At 41.4% G+C, this 19,051-nt stretch overlaps 1 protein-coding gene across 2 annotated transcripts in view; it reads left to right on the top strand.

Annotated features, from left to right (window-relative positions):
* Positions 1-19,051, top strand: part of SMC1B (structural maintenance of chromosomes 1B) — a 61,322-nt gene that overhangs the window by 19,834 nt on the left and 22,437 nt on the right. For both annotated transcript variants that reach the window (XM_063308328.1, XM_063308327.1), the window contains exons 9-16: positions 8,367-8,449; positions 8,969-9,176; positions 10,887-11,072; positions 11,463-11,642; positions 12,941-13,087; positions 13,898-14,035; positions 14,933-15,049; positions 18,934-19,040. In XM_063308328.1, coding sequence (XP_063164398.1) covers positions 8,367-8,449; positions 8,969-9,176; positions 10,887-11,072; positions 11,463-11,642; positions 12,941-13,087; positions 13,898-14,035; positions 14,933-15,049; positions 18,934-19,040 — 1,166 coding nt within the window. The remainder of the gene's footprint in view (positions 1-8,366; positions 8,450-8,968; positions 9,177-10,886; positions 11,073-11,462; positions 11,643-12,940; positions 13,088-13,897; positions 14,036-14,932; positions 15,050-18,933; positions 19,041-19,051) is intronic.

Below are 19,051 nucleotides of genomic sequence, written 5' to 3'. Positions count from 1 at the left end.
CCCCAACCAAGATCTATATGATATTGCTTTATATGGTTATATATAGATCTTCCTTATTTACAAATTGTATTTTTCTATACCTTACAATTCCCCCCTTTTAATTTTTATCAGTTTGTTCAATTTGTAACTTGAATCCTTTTAATATTGCTTTTGCCTCCCAGTATCCTTGGGTGTCCTGGTTTTCCAGGCTCTGATACATTATTGATTTTGGAGGCATCATGCTTCAATTGTGCTTTGAACACTGTTTTTGATTAGGGGGATAATACATGAAATACACATCTCAGTCCCACCAAGATTAGGATTCCCATCATTAGAGCTTGTTTCCAGCTCGTAAATAATCCTCCCAAAATCCCTTTTGTCCTATATCTAGGGCCCCTTTCCATGTACCAAACCTAGAATCCAGCAACCCTGCAAGGGAGGTGTCTACCCCCGAACCCTCAGCCAACTTCCCAGACAGTGCAGCTAGACCCTGCAAGGCCCGAGCAACAGTTCCATCGGGGGCTGTGCTGCCCGGAATAAAGGCACAACAGCTCCCCCCCAGCACCATACAGACTCCCCCTTTCTCTGCCAACAGCACATCCAATGCCATTCCACTCTCCCAGGCCACCCCACTAGTGGCATCCAACCGTTCTGCAATACCCTTCACAACATCTCCGGTACAGTTCATGAACCCCTGTTGGCCACAATAGATGTAGTTGATCCAATCCACATCCCTGTTGACTGTCACCCACCAAAACAGAAAGGATTCAAATCCCACCAAGATTTGGCCTCTTGCCACTGTCCTCATCCGGCACTCCCCTAGGCACTTCCACCCCGTCTACACATACTTCACTGTCAAATGATCCTCCCGGTGCATCTCTTTTATTCTTTCTGGGTTTTAAAGCACCCCCTCTTTTGAAAGTTGTTTATCAGTCCACTCGTGACTCAGGCACCAGCCTATAAGGCTAACAAATTCAAACCAGTGGATTAACCGTAGTTCCATACTACAGGTAGGCTGGATTTCAGAATTGTATCTTAATACCTTTTCATATGGATATATAAATTCCCTATTGTTCTAAATTGAGTACATCTTCAAAGCTTCCCTTGAACCCTGTGACTCTCTTTTCCAGGTCCAGGGACTATTATGGTCATCAAAACTACAAGGTATTAGAAAAAAGTTCAGGCGCATGGTGCGCCCTATCTCTTGGTCTTCCTGGGGCTGCACAGTCCAGTGTCCAGCAGTATTTGGCAACACCAGTGTCTTCTTTAGGGTTTCTCCCAACTCAGTTGCTGACTCCCCTCCATCTGGTTTAACTCGATTTCCAGACTTAAAAGGATGCTCCTGCTGTTCCAACAGTAGGGCTCTGTGTTCCTGTAGATAGGGAGACAAGGACAAAACTTGCGCAGATAACTGTTTCAAATACTTGCAGACAAATTTCCTCCCCATGGCATGCATGTCTCCTACTTCTCCACTAAGAATTCCAAGATAGAGTCACCCATCTCAAATGGACTGACTGCTAGTCTTTTCTTAGGAGCAATCCAGAGACTTAGTATTGTCACTAAAAGGGCTTGTGTCCATGTTAATCCCGCCTTTGGTCCTAGCCTCTCCAAGTGTCTTTTCAGCCTATAAAGAAAGCCTTTCACCCATTCTAAGAAACAGTTCACCCCAGGCCCACCCCCCTTTGGAGGTTCCCCTGGAGTTGAACTTGGTTGGTCTTTGGGTTGCCCTTTTGGCATACCACACATCTCTCACACACACCTGTTTGGCTTTCAAAAAGATTCCAGGACAAATAAATATTCTAGACACACAATTCCCTAAAGCGTTTGTCCCATGTGACTAGATTGGTAGGTGTAGTTTTGGATATATCTAAGCACTACTTTGGATAAAACTAATTTTCTTGCCCTAGCAAAATACCACTCTAAGTAAGGCTGGCCATCTTTTCGCCACCTGACCCAATTGCTTAAACAACAAGTCTTTTCCAAAACCCCCAAAATTGGGTCAAGACTTTTACAGCCAAACCTCTAATATATATATAATGACTTAAAGTCATTCATTTTTTTTTTCAATAAAAGCAATATTATACTTCAATTGCCAATATTTAATTCCCCAATAACTTCCCTAAAATCAAAACTTGCAAAACTAGAAAAAAAAAAAAAAAAGGCATTGACATAAGAGTTTATCTAGTGTGTGGACTGTTTTCATAACCAAAATTGTCAAAACAAAAACAAAAACAAAAATTCAGATAGATCATACCAGTCCATGGAAGCTCTACTTAAAACCATATATTGTCCAAAATTTTCCCTCTCTCTCTCTCCTGTTTTTATCATTATGTGCCATGTTGAGGAGGGATTACAATTTAATCTATATAAAATTTATAAAAACACACTTTTCTAAAACTGGAATGCCAGGGGCAGAGCAGAGTGGAACTGTGAGAGCAAAGGGGTGCCCCCCCCTTTCTCTGAGTCATTGCCTCTCTGAAACTGCCCACATTCCCCCCCTTTTCACAAGAGGAGTAATCATTTCCTTCTACAGCAGAACGAGAAATCTCTGAAACTTAAAAGATTGTCTCTGATGTGTGTAAAGGCACTGCAAAAGGAAGAATCCTAAAAAGATGGGGGAGTAAAGGATCTTCTGTAAAAACATTGCCCCTCCCCTCTGTCACCCTTCCGTCCCCTCATCTGGATCCTCAAGCTTGCAACAAGCAGGCAAGAGGCAGAAGAAGGGGGGGAAGTTTGGGTGAGACTGGGCAAATAATGAAACACACATACCCCTCAAACAATTAAAAAAACAAACAAAACAAATGGGAAAGGATTGACAAAAACCTTTCAACTTTCCCATCATATGCATTCAAATTACATAAATCACGACACACATACACAAAACCTAAGGAATAGACTCACACAATCTCTCAACTCTCTTTTCACAACTCAAAACAGTTTCTCAACCTTATATGTACGCACACATTCAGACAAACAAATGCTCTCACAAAGAAAACCGCACACCAATGCCTCAACAGGCTGTTGCCACATGCAATCCATCACAGCCCTGCAGGAACACAGAAGCTCTTTCCCCCTACCTCTCAGCCAGGAGAAAGGAATGCTTTATTAAAAGGGTGATAGCTCCCATCAAGATGAATCTAGCTGCTCCCAGGCCTATTGGAGACAATCCACACTCAACTGCCCTATTGTGATTTAACTCAACTCCTCTCCCCAGAGAGCCTGCGTCTCTCCAGGGCCTTCCTGCGCCTGTCTGTCTCCCGAGCCCTCCATTCCATGGAATACCTCCTCGACCCGATCTTCCGAGAACTCCCCCTGCCTCCCCCTCTTTGGGGCCGCAAACCTTGAGCTAAAAACAAGGCATTTCATCTTTCTTTTTCTTTCTTTCTTTCTTTTTCTCTCTCTTCCTGGGGTTGCCCTGTAAACACCCTGTTATGAGCTTTGCCAGCACAACCCCCAACCTTTCCCTTTTCTTTCCTATTTCAATAACCATCCTCTGTTCCTCCAGTGTCAGGAAGACTGATAACAAAGTCTGAATATCCTGCCACCTTGGATTGTGGGTTTGCATCAATCCAATCCAGACTCTCAACTAAATCACAATCTTTGACACTTCAGCAAACCTTCTATCCACATACAGTTGCCAATCCTCAGCTCTTGTTTCCAAATTCGAATTAAGCAAACAACACAAAACACAAGGCTTCCTCAGGTCGGGCAAAGCTCCTGTAATTGTGGTGTTATTACAGGGAGAAACTTCTTTCCCTTTAGTCCCCTCTCTAACCATATTTTTCCAAAATTGTGTACCACCCCATAGGCATTCTTTCTCTCAAGTCATCTCAACATCACAAGTTCATTCTTATTTCTCCTTTACTTTATTTAATTCACTTTTACCCAATTCCCTTCCACACAAATTAAATTGGTCACCTACTCACAGCACTGAACACATGGCACAATCAAATCCCATGTCCCTCCATTCACAGCAAATAACAAGGGATTGCATAGCCAAAAATTTGGGAGACCTGCAGCCTGGCCAGGGCTATGGATTTCCAAAAACCTGAAGCATCCCCCTTTTACTGTGGAGGAGTTCAGTTCCTGAAAGGGACAGACTCACGTTTAACTCCTTAAGGGACAAGCTCACACACACACTCTGCACCATTTCCCTCAACAAATATACATACCAATACTCAGACAAATACCTACAAACAGAAAACAATTTTTTTTTTTTCCCCTCACAAACTCATACAAATTCTGACAGTCCTGAAGGACTCCCAGGATTGATTCCTACTGGTTCTCTTCTTCCCCGCCATTTCCACACCTATACTTTTCCTCATCTCTGTGTGGCGGCGTCCTGCTGTGTTCCCTTTATTCCATAACCTCCCTTACTGTTGCTACCATGATCCTGCCTTTTTGCTTGTGTTTCTCCATCTCTCTCTGTACATATACTTTCTGGGCTTCCTTCAAGAGATCTTCTACACTTTTTTTAGCCCACCCTTCTGCTTTTTGGGGTTTTTTAGCGATATCCAGCCAAGCTTTGGTTACAAATTGGACCCGGACCAGTTGTATATTTACTGGAGAATCGGGGTCTAGCCCTGAATACTTACACATGCCATCTTTCAACCTTTGCAAGAAGGCTGCCGGGCTCTCATCTTTCTCTTGTTCTACTTGAAGGGCCTTGCTCATATTTTGGGCTTTAGGGACGGCTTCCCTCATCCCTCTGATAACCAAGGACCTAAGGTCCTCCATATGTTGCCTATCTTGGGCTTGGTTGTTATCCCAGTTGGGGCGCTGCAGTGGAAATTTCTGCTCGCCTGTCATTCTCCCTGATGTTCTTGCTCCCAACCTCGAATTGCTGCCTTACGTATTAACTGCCTTCCTTCTACTGAAAACAGGGTGTTAATTATGGCAGTTTCCTCTCAGGTATAAATGTTTGGATCTAATAGGCTTTCTAATTGTTCCGCTGTTCTCAATGGGTCTTTTACCACATTTTTCATTTCTCTTTTAAACATTCTGAGCTCTGATGCCTTCAGAGGCTCATGCACATAACTAATTACTGGTTGTCCCTGGGCATTTAATCTGGACAGGACTTCCCTTAGGGGGGAAGGCTCTTAGGGCTTGGAACTTCATCGGGAAGTTTTCTAGGTCCCATTCCAACTGCTCCAGTTCCCTATTCCGCCCCCCGTCTCCCTCTATTGTTCCTATCGGAGCAGTCGGTTCCTCCACCCCGTGCGCTGGAGGTGGCTCAGGCGCAGCCTGCTCAAGTTGGGGGATGGGGTTATAAGGGGGTGGGAGATATCTTTTGGGTGGTTCCCCTATTGCGCTGTCTGAATCCTCAGTAGTCTGCAGAAATACTGGGGTTTTGTCTTCCCAAGCAGCTGGCACCCATAGCTTTGCATAGTTTAAACTGTTCTTACTTCCCAACCTTTTTACGAAGTCTAGGAGGCTCCTACACTTAAAATAGTCACAAACTCCCATATAGGGACCAATCAATCTCATTCTCTGGCCCCCATACATAGCAACAAAGCCTCACCATTTCTTCTTTACCTAATTGCCATTTCTTCACCATTTTTCTATAGGGTTCCTTATCCCAATTCCTCAGCAAGAGTCCGAGCGGACTCTCCTTAGGTATGTTTTTCCGTAAGTCAAGAAGGGATCGTTCCTTTCCTCTGGAACTTTTACCGTTGCCCATATTGGTTCGTGCTGCCTCTCTTTCCCTGCTCCTGACCGGCCTTATAGTCACTCCAAGTCGTTTTACACCCGAGGTAGAGTCCTCCAGCCTGCGCTGGATTTGCCTTTGGCAATTTTAAGTCTCTGACTATCGGGAGCAAAACCCCGCCCGGTCTCCCAGCAAGCGCTGGCTAGTTTTAAAGTCCGGACTTAACTTGTTCTCGATACTGCCCGCGTTAGTGGGCGTTACCTGACCACTAGACCTCAGAGCATTGAGAGACCCCCCAATAGCCACCCCCCTTAAACCAGGGGGAGGCGCAACGTCGGGTGTATCCTGAAGGAAATCGCGTTGCTGTATTGGTTACCGTCTTCCCTCTTCCTGGTTCCCTACCAGCCAGAATCCTTTCGCTCTCTCCTTCTCCGGCCAATCCCCTCGCGGGGGTATGGAACCGCGGCACTCGGAGATCCACTTTCGCTCCGCCTTGCCAGCCTCTGAGGCCCTCGGGGCGTCACACACACACACCATACACACGGGCACTGGACTCCGCGGAACCTAGGGAATCCTACCCAATCCCCCAACCGCCCAGGTGTCTTAAAGTGAATCTCATTTTCACCAAGTCTACTCACCTGGGTCCACGCGTGGAGTTGCCCGGTCCTTTTACAGGGGCCGCAACATCATCCTTCCCACACCCTCACCCTTCCTCCTTTTCAGAGTCCTCCGATGGTCCGTCTGTTTGGTCCGTTTGGCTCGAACACCTCTGCTTTCAGGCCGGAGTCCCCACATCCTGCCCCCCTGGCTACCTAAAACCGGGTAGGACGCGTCTTCCAGGAGGTCAGGCTGTGGCAAACCCCCGGCCCCGAGGTGCTGTGCAGAGCCCCACGTTGGGCGCCAATTTGTTGGATATAAATATCACAAAAACTGGACCAGAGAGTTCTGAAAAGGAACTTACTTTATTGAGCGGTTTGCAAAGCGCGGTGGGCACCTCGACCAGGCTACGCAGAGTCTGATCGAAAGGAGAGATGCCACACCCTTTTCCTTTGTTCGGACCCTTATATACATTCTTTGGTTGCTCTTTCCTGCCCCGAGATAGGTGGGTTCACAATCTATAGGTCATCCCTTTGCCCGTCACCTTTTCCCTAGCCTGATCTCCCATTGATTGGGGGTCTCAGACGCACAATCTTCCGACCGCCTCATCCCCTGGACCCTCACCCTTATTTTACATGTGTTAATAGACATTCTTATCTTGAGACATCCCGGACATTCCAAGGCCTTCACACATTGAAAGTTTTAATTGGGTTAGCTATTATCATTTGATGAGTTTCCCACTATCTCTTCCTGACTTGTTGTTAGTTTAAATGTGTAACATTGTGTTGCTCACTAGTTTAAACTTTTTACATATATTGCTTCCCCCCCTTGCTATTAACTAGTATTAGTATTTGCACCTAAAAATCTCCCCCAACCAAGATCTATATGATATTGCTTTATATGGTTATATATAGATCTTCCTTATTTACAAATTGTATTTTTCTATACCTTACACTTTCAATCCTAGGATTCTAATAATGGCATTAACAGGACAGTATTCTCAAAGGTCTATATACCTTTGTAGTCCATTATATTTGTTTCCAGACACCCTTGAAATTTAAGATGAAGCTGAGTATATACAAATTCACTAAAACCTTTCCGTCTTTCTATTGCAAGACTCTTTGCTCTGTCTATACTAAAGATTAAAACCGAGTTCTGTTGTGGTTTCTGCTGGAAGTAGATTTAGGAATTTTGCTGTTGTGATCCACAAAGGGATGAGCATAAGCTAGAATGAAATTTTGCTAGTGTTTTTGTTTCCCTGTAAAAATCTGCATAGGCTGGACAGGGATTGTGCAGACTTTATAAAGCTGGTGGTTAAGAGTTCTTTTCTTTTAACTTTTAAAAACTCAGTGTGCTTACAAAAGTACTGTGTTTGAATAGGAGAGGCTTCTTTAGTAATGTATTTGGGGAATGGTTACAGGAAATACTGGAGAAGTGCCCAGCACCTATGCCCTCCACACAATCCTTCCTCTGACTAATGTATTGTGATATATTACTGTTCTTGGTGCATTGTGGAAAAAACATGGCACTGAGAACAACAACCACAAAAATTCATTTCAGTCACAGACCAGCATAAAATACAAACGAGAAAAATTACATCCTTTTCAGTAATTCCACTGAAACTTACAACTGACAGAAGACAACTAAAAGCTAGTATTGCTAACACAATACTATAAAATTAAAACGCTAAAATAAAAAAATCTCCTTACAAATTCTTAATATTAATGCTAAACCATTAGACTAAAAAGGGGCCTCTGAAGGCCAGGAAAAAAATGTAAAACCAGAATTAGGGGGAAAAAAAGAATTCTCAATAAATTTACCCATGCCAGTACCCTTAATTTTCTATTTGAGAATTTTAATTGTTGTTAGGCAAAGTCTAGGTACGTTGTATGTAATGAACGGTTCCTTATCCTGAGGATAAAATCAAGAAGAAAATTTTCATTATAACCTATAACACACTTCAGTAAAGGAAGAATGGTACTGAGAAGATTTTGTTTCTGTTGTAGTAAATTGAAAAACATTTTATGAGAAGTTAAAAGCAATTTAATAATAATAGTAATTTTAAAAAATCAGTAAAATCCTTTAAAATCTCATATATGTAAAACCAATTTTTTTTTGTAATGTGTCTTGGTACATACTTTAGGAAAATATAAAGCACATCATGGAACAAATAGAGGATAATGAAAGAAGGATGGAGAAGCTTGTGGAATACAGCAGGACATGCTCGTATGTATTTATAACATTTGTTTAAATTAATAATTTCCTGCACTAAAACAGGCTTTTAGATGCAAAGCTTGCTAGAATTTATTTGGTTTTCCATATTACTTAAATTGCTGTCCAAATGGATTATTCAAGAACAGCCTGACATACAGTAAGATCTGCATGGCAGGCATATCCACAGAAATTCTGGGTTGGGGGTGACTTCCTTATAATGGTACATTATTATTTATTTATTTATTTTTATGTATTACTCAAATTTAGCCACCACCCATCTCCCCCAAAAGAGGGACTTATATGTGACCCACCTCCTTCAGGCTATTTATCTAGGTATTGAAACAATTTTATATGTTTTACTAATTTCACAAAATTCAGACATGCATCTCAGTTTGGGACTCGCAAACTAAAAGCCCTTGAATTGTAGGTGCTGACCTTCAAAATTTATTATAACTTTGTTCAGTTGACATTAAAGTATTTGTCCAACTGTTTGGTGTGTGTTTGTTTTTTACTTTTTGGTTTGACTTGAAGGGAATCTTTAGTAGAAAAAAAGCAACAAGAAGAAATGTTGACAAATGAGATTGAAACTTCAAAGATCCGAATAGCCAAAATAAATGAAGAACTGAGTAAAATTATTAGTGATTTGCAGAATGCTAAAATTGATGTCCATGAAGGAAAACGCCAACAGAAGAGGGCAGAAAATTTGGAGAGCCTCAAAAGATTGTATCCTGATTTTGTGGTAACTAAATAGACTGATTCTTTTAATTTGACTTCAGTTTATTTACAAATAGATAGTTCCTTTAATTGTACATCCTACTTGGTTACTTGGTAATACTGAACGCTATTCAAGACAAGCTTCAGTGCCATGGGGGTAAGCGCAGCCAAGAATTGACAACACGGATTAGTAATATTTTTTAATATGAGTTTAAACCAGGGTTCCTCAAAGTGGTCAGTATCAACCCTCAAGGGTTTATGGGATTTTCCAAGGGATTGATTAATATTATTGTTATTGTTATTCATAGTACTAGTAGTTAAAGTAGTATTTATTAAATTATTTTCATGTAATGTTTGGAGATCAATGAACAATCTGAAACTTCACGAAGGGATCAACCTCATTTAAACAAGCAAACCATCAAGCAAAGCGATATCAATTTTTTATTTTTTTATTTATTTACAACCATATATATGCTGCCTGCTCACCAGATGCTAGCAGTTTACAATTATAAAAACATACAAGCTAATTTCTGTTGTCAATTAAGACTATTAAAATACTATCTATTGCTGTTGCCCACTTAGGATTGTCCATTCTAAATAAGTTGCCTTCCTAAGTGTGGGCCCACCCTGACCTGAGGGAGCAGACTGTTCCAAACTGAGGGGGCTTTGACTGTCTGCTACCCTGACCTCTTGTGGGGAGTGTGTGGCACTTGCTCTGGCTAGGGCGTATTGAGTGGACAGAATCCACTAGAGCAGACCGTCCAAAACTATAATGAAAGCTGAAGCCCCCTATGGCTTTGTAACTAACAGCCAGCACCCTGAATGGGGCTGGGCCACGTGACAATCGGTGCAGCTGGTGTTCTGCTGAACTGGGCAATGTTGCTTGGCAAGGAGGCAGCCCCATTCTCTGCCAACTGCAGCTTCTGGGCCATCTCCAAGGGCAGCCCCACCTAGAGCAAACTGCAGGAATCTCACCAGGCGATGAGGAAGGAGTCTGGTTCAGGAAGACTACAACTGGCAGACTAGTTGACATTAGTCAAAGGCTTTACTAGGCACAGCTTCCCCCTGCTACTGTAGCAGGAACCCGCAAGACTGTTTTAACTGCTCCTTCAGTGGAAGCCTAACCCTGTCTAGAGCAACATGTGGGTTCCATCTTGCTGGGATTCAGACTCTGTTCCACACCATCCAGCCTCTCTCAGCCTCCAGGGACTGAGTCAGGACCTCTGCTGTGTCTCCTGCTTGGCGTGCGGTGGAGATGTAAAACTGAATATCATCAGCATGCATTGATACCTGGCTCAGCAGCTTCACCTGATGTTGAAAGATGCATGAGTACGGAGGATGGCCTTGACAGAGAGAGGAGAGATCCCTACCAAAGCAGCAAGGAGGGAAATGCTGCTTAAGCCCAAACAGTGAGGGAGGAATGCAAAAATGTCTCAGCCAGACACCCCCCTAATTCGCATTGGTATGAAACAAGGAGGAAGTAAACCATAGCCAGGCTTGTGAGATTCTGTTACTATAGCCAGTCTTAATAAAAGTAGTTTTAATGTGAAGTGATTTATTGGCCTGACTTACATTTTGGGACTGATGAAAGAGCAAAATTATAAGCTGTATCATTTATAGAAAGTTCTTGACAACTGATGTCTCCATCAAGAAAATAATGCAAGATTTACATATTATGAAGTAATTTATGTAAAAGCATGAATATTTTCAAATTTATACACTATTCTTCTTTTAGTTTGGAAGACTCGTAGACTTGTGTCACCCTATCCATAAAAAATACCAGCTTGCTGTCACCAAAGTGTTTGGCAAATACATGACTGCAATTGTTGTGGCCTCAGAAAAAGCAGCTAGAAATTGTATTCGTTTCCTCAAGGAAGAAAGAGCTGAGCCTGAAACATTCCTTCCTCTGGATTACCTTGAAGTAAGCTGTTTAAAGAAAACATAGTATCGATTTAATTCCAAATCTCACTCAGAATCTTTCATGGAAAGATCCTAATATTTTAAATTTCATTCACCATTTATTTTTTTCAATGTGTTCTGACATGAATCGCATATGGTGGCATTTGTACTGCCATTTTGTCTCACTAGCTTTGCTTTGGTGTTCATTGTTTAATAGAGTTTTCTCTGTTTTCTTGTACTTCAAATTGGTGTGTTAATAGTAAAATGTGCAATAGTTTTTCTTACATGGTTTTGTTTCTTCAAGTGTATTTATTTAAATATTTCATTCTGTTTTTCTAATACAAGGCACTCAGGTCATGTTATCAGTGACTTCTGTCTAGTATCAGATTTATCCAAACCTTTTTATATTTAGGTTGAACCAATCAATGAACAGTTAAGAGAAATAAGAGGATCAAAACTGATGATTGATGTCATACAAACATCTTTTCCTCCACTGAAGAAAGTTATTCAGTTTGTCTGTGGAAATGGCCTTGTATGTGAAACCATAAAGGAAGCAAAACATTTAGCATTTGATGGCCAACATCGACTGAAAGTAAGTACTAGGCAGCTGAGTTTTAAAATTATAATTTCAAAATGGTCTTTAATGATTTTGCATGTTAGAAAATAGGCTTTGGTTCTTACAGAACTGTATCATTTGAAAATACAGTTGGTACATGGAATGGCAGGCTATCTTTGTATAGCTAAAATACTACTCTAGGTTTAAATGCTTTCCCCTGCTGTGCTGGCTTTTAGAAATGGCAAAGCACTGACTGAACTTCTCTTGTTCTGAAATGGCTCTTACATTTAGCTGACAGGGGAAATCGATGCTTTTAATTTTTTACTTTGAAATGTTCAGTTTTGGTTAGCATGGATTCGATTCATAATGGACTGAAAAGTTTGGTAGTTCTTTAAAATATGTTGTAGCCCTTTAAAAGCATTTTGGTAATATTTGAAATATACCAGATAGTCCTTGCTTAGCGAGCACAATTGGGACTGGCAACTCCATCACTAAGTGATATTGTTGCTAAGTGAAACATCACATGACTGCAATGGACTTACAAGTTCACTTTCCATTTGGTTGTTAAGCAGGTCACTGTAGGTTGTTAAGTGAGACATCACATGACTGTGACTTGCGATTTTACTGCTGGCTTCTCCATTGACTCTTCTTGTTGGAAACTGGCTGTAAAGCACACAAATGGCAATAACATTACTGCTGGACATTGCAACGATCATAAAAGCCTGCCAGTTCAAAGTGCCCAAATGTCAATCATGAGACTGCGGGGACACTGCAACGGCTGTAAATGCAAGGACTGGTCATGAAGTTACTTTTTCAATACCAATGAGCGGTTGCTAAACAGGGCAGTTGTTAAGCGAGGTCTACCTGTACTCTGATTCTGTTGTGGATAACTTAAATCCTAAAGCCAAATGTAGGGTAGTTAAGAGGCCTTTATTCTAAATATTGTTGCTGACTGTATTCTTGTACATCTCAGTTCAGTGCAAAAATTGAAAATGAATGTTTTATAGGGCGTATCAACAATACTTGTGTCCAGGAGCCAGTTTGGTATAGTGGTTAAGGTGCTGGGCTAGAAACCAGGAGGCCGTGAGTTCTAGTCCTGCCTTAGGCGTGAAAGCCAGCTGGGTGACCTTGGGCCAGTCACTGCCTCTCAGCCCAACCCACCTCACAGGGCTGTTGTTGTGGGGAAAATAGGAGGAGGAAGGAGTAATAGGTATGTTCCCTGCCTTGAGTTATATATAAAAAAGGCAGGATAAAGTGGTGGCAGTGGTGGTGATGCAAGTACCTAGTTATCCTTTAATTTGCTCTTTCTGTTTTTGTTTTTTCTTAATTTTCAGACAGTGGCTCTTGATGGAACTTTGTTTTTGAAATCTGGAATAATTTCTGGGGGCTCAAGTTATTTGAAACTGAAGGCTAAATACTGGGATGAAAAAGAAATAAATGAACTTAAGGAACGAAGAGAGAAACTAATGGATGAACTAAAGGTAAAGCTTCAAACTTTTATATTTAGCACTATATTCTAATTAAGAAGCCATTCAGATTCTGATAAATCATTCAAAGTTAAAGTGTTGGTTTCACAATTATTTTTAAAAACTGATACTTAGATTTATATGATATATGATTGTTTATTAAGTAGGTTAAGGATGAGGAACTAATTGGAAATTGAAGACAATGGGAGGGGAAAAAATGGAAAATACCATTAATTACGCAGGCCTTAGCTCACAGCTAATCTTCCGGGCTGGAATATATCCAGACAGCAACATAGTAGAGGTAGAACAAAATAGGACTAAGGATAGAAAGAAACAGCTCAGGTCAATCCAGAATGAAATTTCAAAAAGGATCCTAATTTGCACTGAGCTCCACATTTCCCTCGATGAGTATTTTCTTCTGATTCTCCAACTCTTCTCCAGGTTAAGGCATGTTTCTTACCTGGCAAGATGTGCCATTTCCTCCCAAAATGAAAGGCATAAGAAGAAAGGTAAAATGGACGTAGCCCCCTCCCCTTTTGAAAGCTCATGTGAAAGAGGGGAAACCTTTTTGTTCCTAACTGCTTGCTCTGAGTTTGAGTTTCCTGGGCTTTGCTGCTCTCTTCCCACTATCTAGATTGACAGTTTTAGGTTTGTGGAGTCCCTGGTGCTCTCTGAGCCTTGTTGTTTTCTTGCAGATGTTTCATTGCCAGACTAGGCAACATCTTCAGTGCGAAGTTTTAGGTTTAACCGATATTTATCTTTCACATCTGGGCTTTGTGGGATGTCTTCTACCCCTTTACTACACTGTATGACATCTTTCCGTAGATCTTACTGAAAGTTAAACATAAGGAGGCTGATTTAAAGCATTTACAAGCTCAGTGCCAAGGAATTCAAACACGATACAGATACTCACAAAACGAACTAGAGGTTCTTAAGAAAAAACGTCTGGCTAATTTCTACAAGGTAGAATCAGGCTTTCTATTGACTATTTTTTCGTTTTCTCATTTGTCTAACTGTTGTCTAAATAATGTATTTTTATTCTCTGTTATGATTAAGAAAGCTTAAGTTCCTTTTTTTGTTTTTCTTTTTGAAAATCTACATAGTGTGTTATTTAATTAAGTTACAGGTTTCAGTTTTAAGTTTTATAGGATTATTTTTATGGTACATTTCTTTAATACTGTTGCTATGAACATGAAAAAAAAAAACCCATATTGGGATAGTCTTATAAGGTGTTAAAGTAAAAGCTAAGTTTACTTTGAATTGGACTCTTGGCAACTACACAAACTCTGCCACGTTTGCCATTTCCTCTTCCTGAGTGCTTTTCCAACTTTTCAGGCTGGCCCTCAGTCCTTGGGCTTGCAGGACACCTCCTGTCAGACCCTGCTTAGGAATTTGAAGTCAGTGGTTGGCTGGCTTTTGCTACTTAGCTAGGCAAACGAAATGTGACCACTGCAGTAAGTCCTTAATTTAACAGACTAATGGGAGGAAGAGGTGTCCATTAAAGCGGAATGTCTGTAAATGAGAGGTTTACCCCAGCCCTAACAACAACCCTGACTAGGGCATGGTTGAGAGGTAGAGTAAAGCGGGGGTGCATCCCACTCTTCCCTTAACGCAACACAAGGTTCCTGGCATGACCATCCCAACAGCCCACCTGCTTGTCCCTGATTTTCCCAGCCACTCCACAGCTGTCATCACTGATCTGCCAGTGTAGTATATTCCTGTTCAGCAGCTTTTGTTTGTTAAGTTCAAAGTCCACTAAACCAAGGTCTGTTAAATCAAGGGCTTATTAATAAATCAAAGCAGTTAGAATAGTCCTCCATTAAATAATCTTAAATTTTCCTCATGTTTATTTCTATTTAGGAAAAATCTATGCTGGAAAGTGAAGTGGTAAATATACAGTCACAACGTGCCATGCTGAATGAAGGTGTCTTACAAAGAACTGAAAAAATAAATGAGCTCCAAAAGAAAATTAATGAGGTATAAGTTTTCCCTTATATCTGGAATTGTCAGTGGCTAGCTTAAGGAATTTGCTTAAGGTCTTTCTGTTCTAGTTAATAGGTGGTATTTTCAAATAAAGGATATTCTTAACTCTAAGCCATTTTTATAGAGTCTGTCCCTTGAATGTGATCCTGGGCATTCCCTTAAAAAGCCTTGGCTGGAATTTTACATTGTCTCCAGTTTAACTCAAGAGTTTATGTTTTTGAAATAAAAAACCCTAACATTTGTGGGATTCCTAGCTCAAATATTCAAATATTATAAGTAAGGGATGGAATCCATGTAGTCTGATGACTTGTTTTTCTTCTCAAAATAATATTAAAAATAAATGTTTTATGTCAGTGTGAAACCAATATGGAATGGAATAATGTTACACTCTGCATGAAAACATTGAAAGTACTAAACACTCAGTGCAGTTGAAGTGATATAAAACCAGAAAGTGAAATTTAAAATGCAGACAAACTTTAAAAATATTCTTTCTATCCCGCTTTGAGAATTTGTTGGGAATAGAATGGATCTCATGAAGTTTCATATCATTTTCCCAATCATTTCAGTAACAGTAAGTGGTACTGTATCAGCTTCGTAAATTGAAATTAATGTTTGTATAATATTGGACTTCAGCAAAGGATCGTTACCTTGTCATGGTGCTGGAGCTTGAGCACCTCAATGATGCCATGAGCTAAACTGTGAAGGGCCACCCAAGATGGGAAGGTCATGACAGAGAGGTCAGACTAAATGTGATCCCTGGGGAAGGTAATGGCAACCCACCCCAGTATTCTTGCCGTGAAAACTAAATGGATCAGTACAACCAGAGATATGTCGGTATACCATCAGAAGATGAGACCCCCCAGGTCAGAAGATGGTCAAAATGCTACTGGGGAGGAACAGAGGATGAGTTCAACTAGCCCCAGACGTGATGACGCAGCTAGCTCAAAGCCGAAAGGACGGCTAGCAGCCGACGGTGCTGGTGGTGAACGGCGAATCCGATGTTCTAAGGATCAACACGCCATTGGAACCTGGAATGTAAGATCTATGAGCCAGGGCAAATTGGATGTGGTGATTGGTGAGATGTCAAGATTAAAGATAGACATTTTGGGCCTCAGTGAACTGAAATGGACTGGAATGGGCCACTTCACATCAAATGACCACCAGATCTACTACTGTGGACAAGAGGACCACAGAAAAAATGGAGTAGCCTTCATAATTTATAGCAAAGTGGCTAAAGCAGTGCTTGGATACAATCCAAAAAATGACAGAATGATCTCAGTTCGAATTCAGGGCAAGCCATCTAACATCACAGTGATCCAAATATACGCCCCAACCACAGATGCTGAAGACGCTGCAGTAGAATAGTTCTATGAGGATCTGCAGCACCTACTGGACAACACGCCTAAAAGAGATGTTACTTTCATCACGGGAGACTGGAATGCTAAGGTGGGCAGTCAAATGACACCTGGAATTACAGGTAAGCATGGCCTGGGAGAATAAAACGAAGCAGGACATAGGCTGATAGCATTTTGCCAAGACAACTCACTCTGCATAACAAACACTCTCTTCCAACAACCTAAGAGACGGCTTTATACGTGGACTTCCCCAGATGGACAACACTGAAATCAGATTGACTACATCCTTTGCAGCCAAAGGTGGCGGACATCTATACAGTGGGTAAAAACAAGACCTGGAGCTGACTGTAGTTCAGATCACGAACTTCTTCTTGCATAATTTAGGATCAGACTAAAGAGATTAGGGAAGACCCACAGATCAGCTAGATATGAGCTCACTAATATTCCTAAGGAATATGCAGTGGAGGTGAAGAATAGATTTAAGGGACTGGACTTAGTAGATAGGGTCCCAGAAGAACTCTGGACAGAAGTTGGCAGCATTGTTCAGGAGGCGGCAACAAAATACATCCCAAAGAAAGAGAAAACCAAGAAGGCAAAATGGCTGTCTGCTGAGACGCTAGAAGTAGCCCAAGAAAGAAGGAAAGCAAAAGGCAACAGTGATAGGGGGAGATATGCCCAATTAAATGCAAAATTCCAGAGGTTAGCCAGAAGAGATAAGGAATTATTTTTAAACAAGCAATGTGTGGAAGTGGAAGAAGACAATAGAATAGGAAGGACAAGAGACCTCTTCCAGAAAATTAGAACCATCGGAGGTAAATTCCAGGCAAAAATGGGCATGATCAAAAACAAAGATGGCAAGGACCTAACAGAAGAAGAAGAGATCAAGAACAGGTGGCAAGAATATACAGAAGACCTGTATAGGAAGGATAACCATATCGGGGATAGCTTTGACGGTGTGGTCAGTGAGCTAGAGCCAGACATCCTGAAGAGTGAGGTTGAATGGGCCTTAAGAAGCATTGCTAATAACAAGGCAGCAGGAGACGATGGCATCCCAGTTGAACTGTTCAAAATCTTGCAAGATGATGCTGTCAAAGAAATGCATGCTATATGCCAGCAAATTTGGAAAACACAAGAATGGCCATCAGACTGGAAAAAATCAACTTATATCCCCATACCAAAAAAGGGAAACACTAAAGAATGTTCAAACTTTCGAACAGTGGCACTCATTTCACATGCCAGTAAGGTAATGCTCAAGATCCTGCAAGGTAGACTTCAGCAATTCATGGAGCGAGAATTGTCAGAGGTACAAGCTGGGTTTAGAAAAGGCAGAGGAACTCGGGACCAAATTGCCAATATCCGCTGGATAATGGAAAAAGCCAGGGAGTTTCAGAAAAACATCTATTTCTGTTTTATTGACTATTCTAAAGCCTTTGACTGTGTGGACCATAACAAATTGTGGCAAGTTCTTAGTGGTATGGGGATACTAAGTCATCTTGTCTGCCTCCTGAGGAATCTGTATAACGACCAAGTAGCAACAGTAAGAACAGACCATGAAACAACGGACTGGTTTAAGATTGGGAAAGGAGTACGGCAGGGCTGTATACTCTCACCCTACCTATTCAACTTGTACGCAGAACACATCATGCGACATGCTGGGCTTGAGGAATCCAAGGCTGGAGTTAAAATAGCTGGAAGAAACATTAACAATCTCAGATATGCAGATGATACCACTTTGATGGCTGAAAGCGATGAGGAACTGAGGAGCCTTATGATGAAGGTGAAAGAAGAAAGTGCAAAAGCTGGCTTGCAGCTGAACCTCAAAAAAACCAAGATTATGACAACCAGCTTGATTGATAACTGGCAAATAGAGGGAGAAAATGTAGAAGCAGTGAAAGACTTTGTATTTCTAGGTGCAAAGATTACTGCAGATGCTGATTGCAGTCAGGAAATCAGAAGACGCTTAATCCTTGGGAGAAGAGCAATGACCAATCTCGATAAAATAGTTAAGAGCAGAGACATCACACTGACAACAAAGGTCCACATAGTTAAAGCAATGGTATTCTCAGTAGTAACTTATGGCTGCGAGAGCTGGACCATAAGGAAGGCTGAGCGAAGGAAGATTGATGCTTTTGAACTGTGGTGTTGGAGGAAAATTCTGAGAGTGCCTTGGACTGCAAGAAGATCAAACCAGTCCATACTTCAGGAAATAAGGCCAGTCTGCTCACTTGAGGGAATGATATTAAAGGCAAAACTGAAGTACTTTGGCCACATAATGAGAAGACAGGACACCCTGGAGAAGATGCTGATGCTGGGGAGAGTGGAGGGCAAAAGGAAGAGGGGCTGACCAAGGGCAAGGTGGATGGATGATATTCTAGAGGTGACCAACCCGTCCCTGGGGGAGCTGGGGGTGTTGACAACCAACAGGAAGCTCTGGCGTGGGCTGGTCCATGAAGTCACGAAGAGTCGGAAGCGACTAAACGAATAAACAACAACATGTATTTAATTAATTTCTACTTATAATAGGTGGAAGACAATGTTTTTCATGAATTCTGTGAAGAAATTGGTGTAGAGAACATCCGTGTATATGAAAAAGAACATATACAACAGCAAGAAGAATTTGCCAAGAAGAGGTAAATATTCA

This window comes from Candoia aspera, chromosome 7 (assembly GCF_035149785.1).
Source record: "Candoia aspera isolate rCanAsp1 chromosome 7, rCanAsp1.hap2, whole genome shotgun sequence".
NCBI lineage: Eukaryota > Metazoa > Chordata > Lepidosauria > Squamata > Boidae > Candoia > Candoia aspera.
This window is presented reverse-complemented; position numbering and strand designations above follow the sequence as displayed.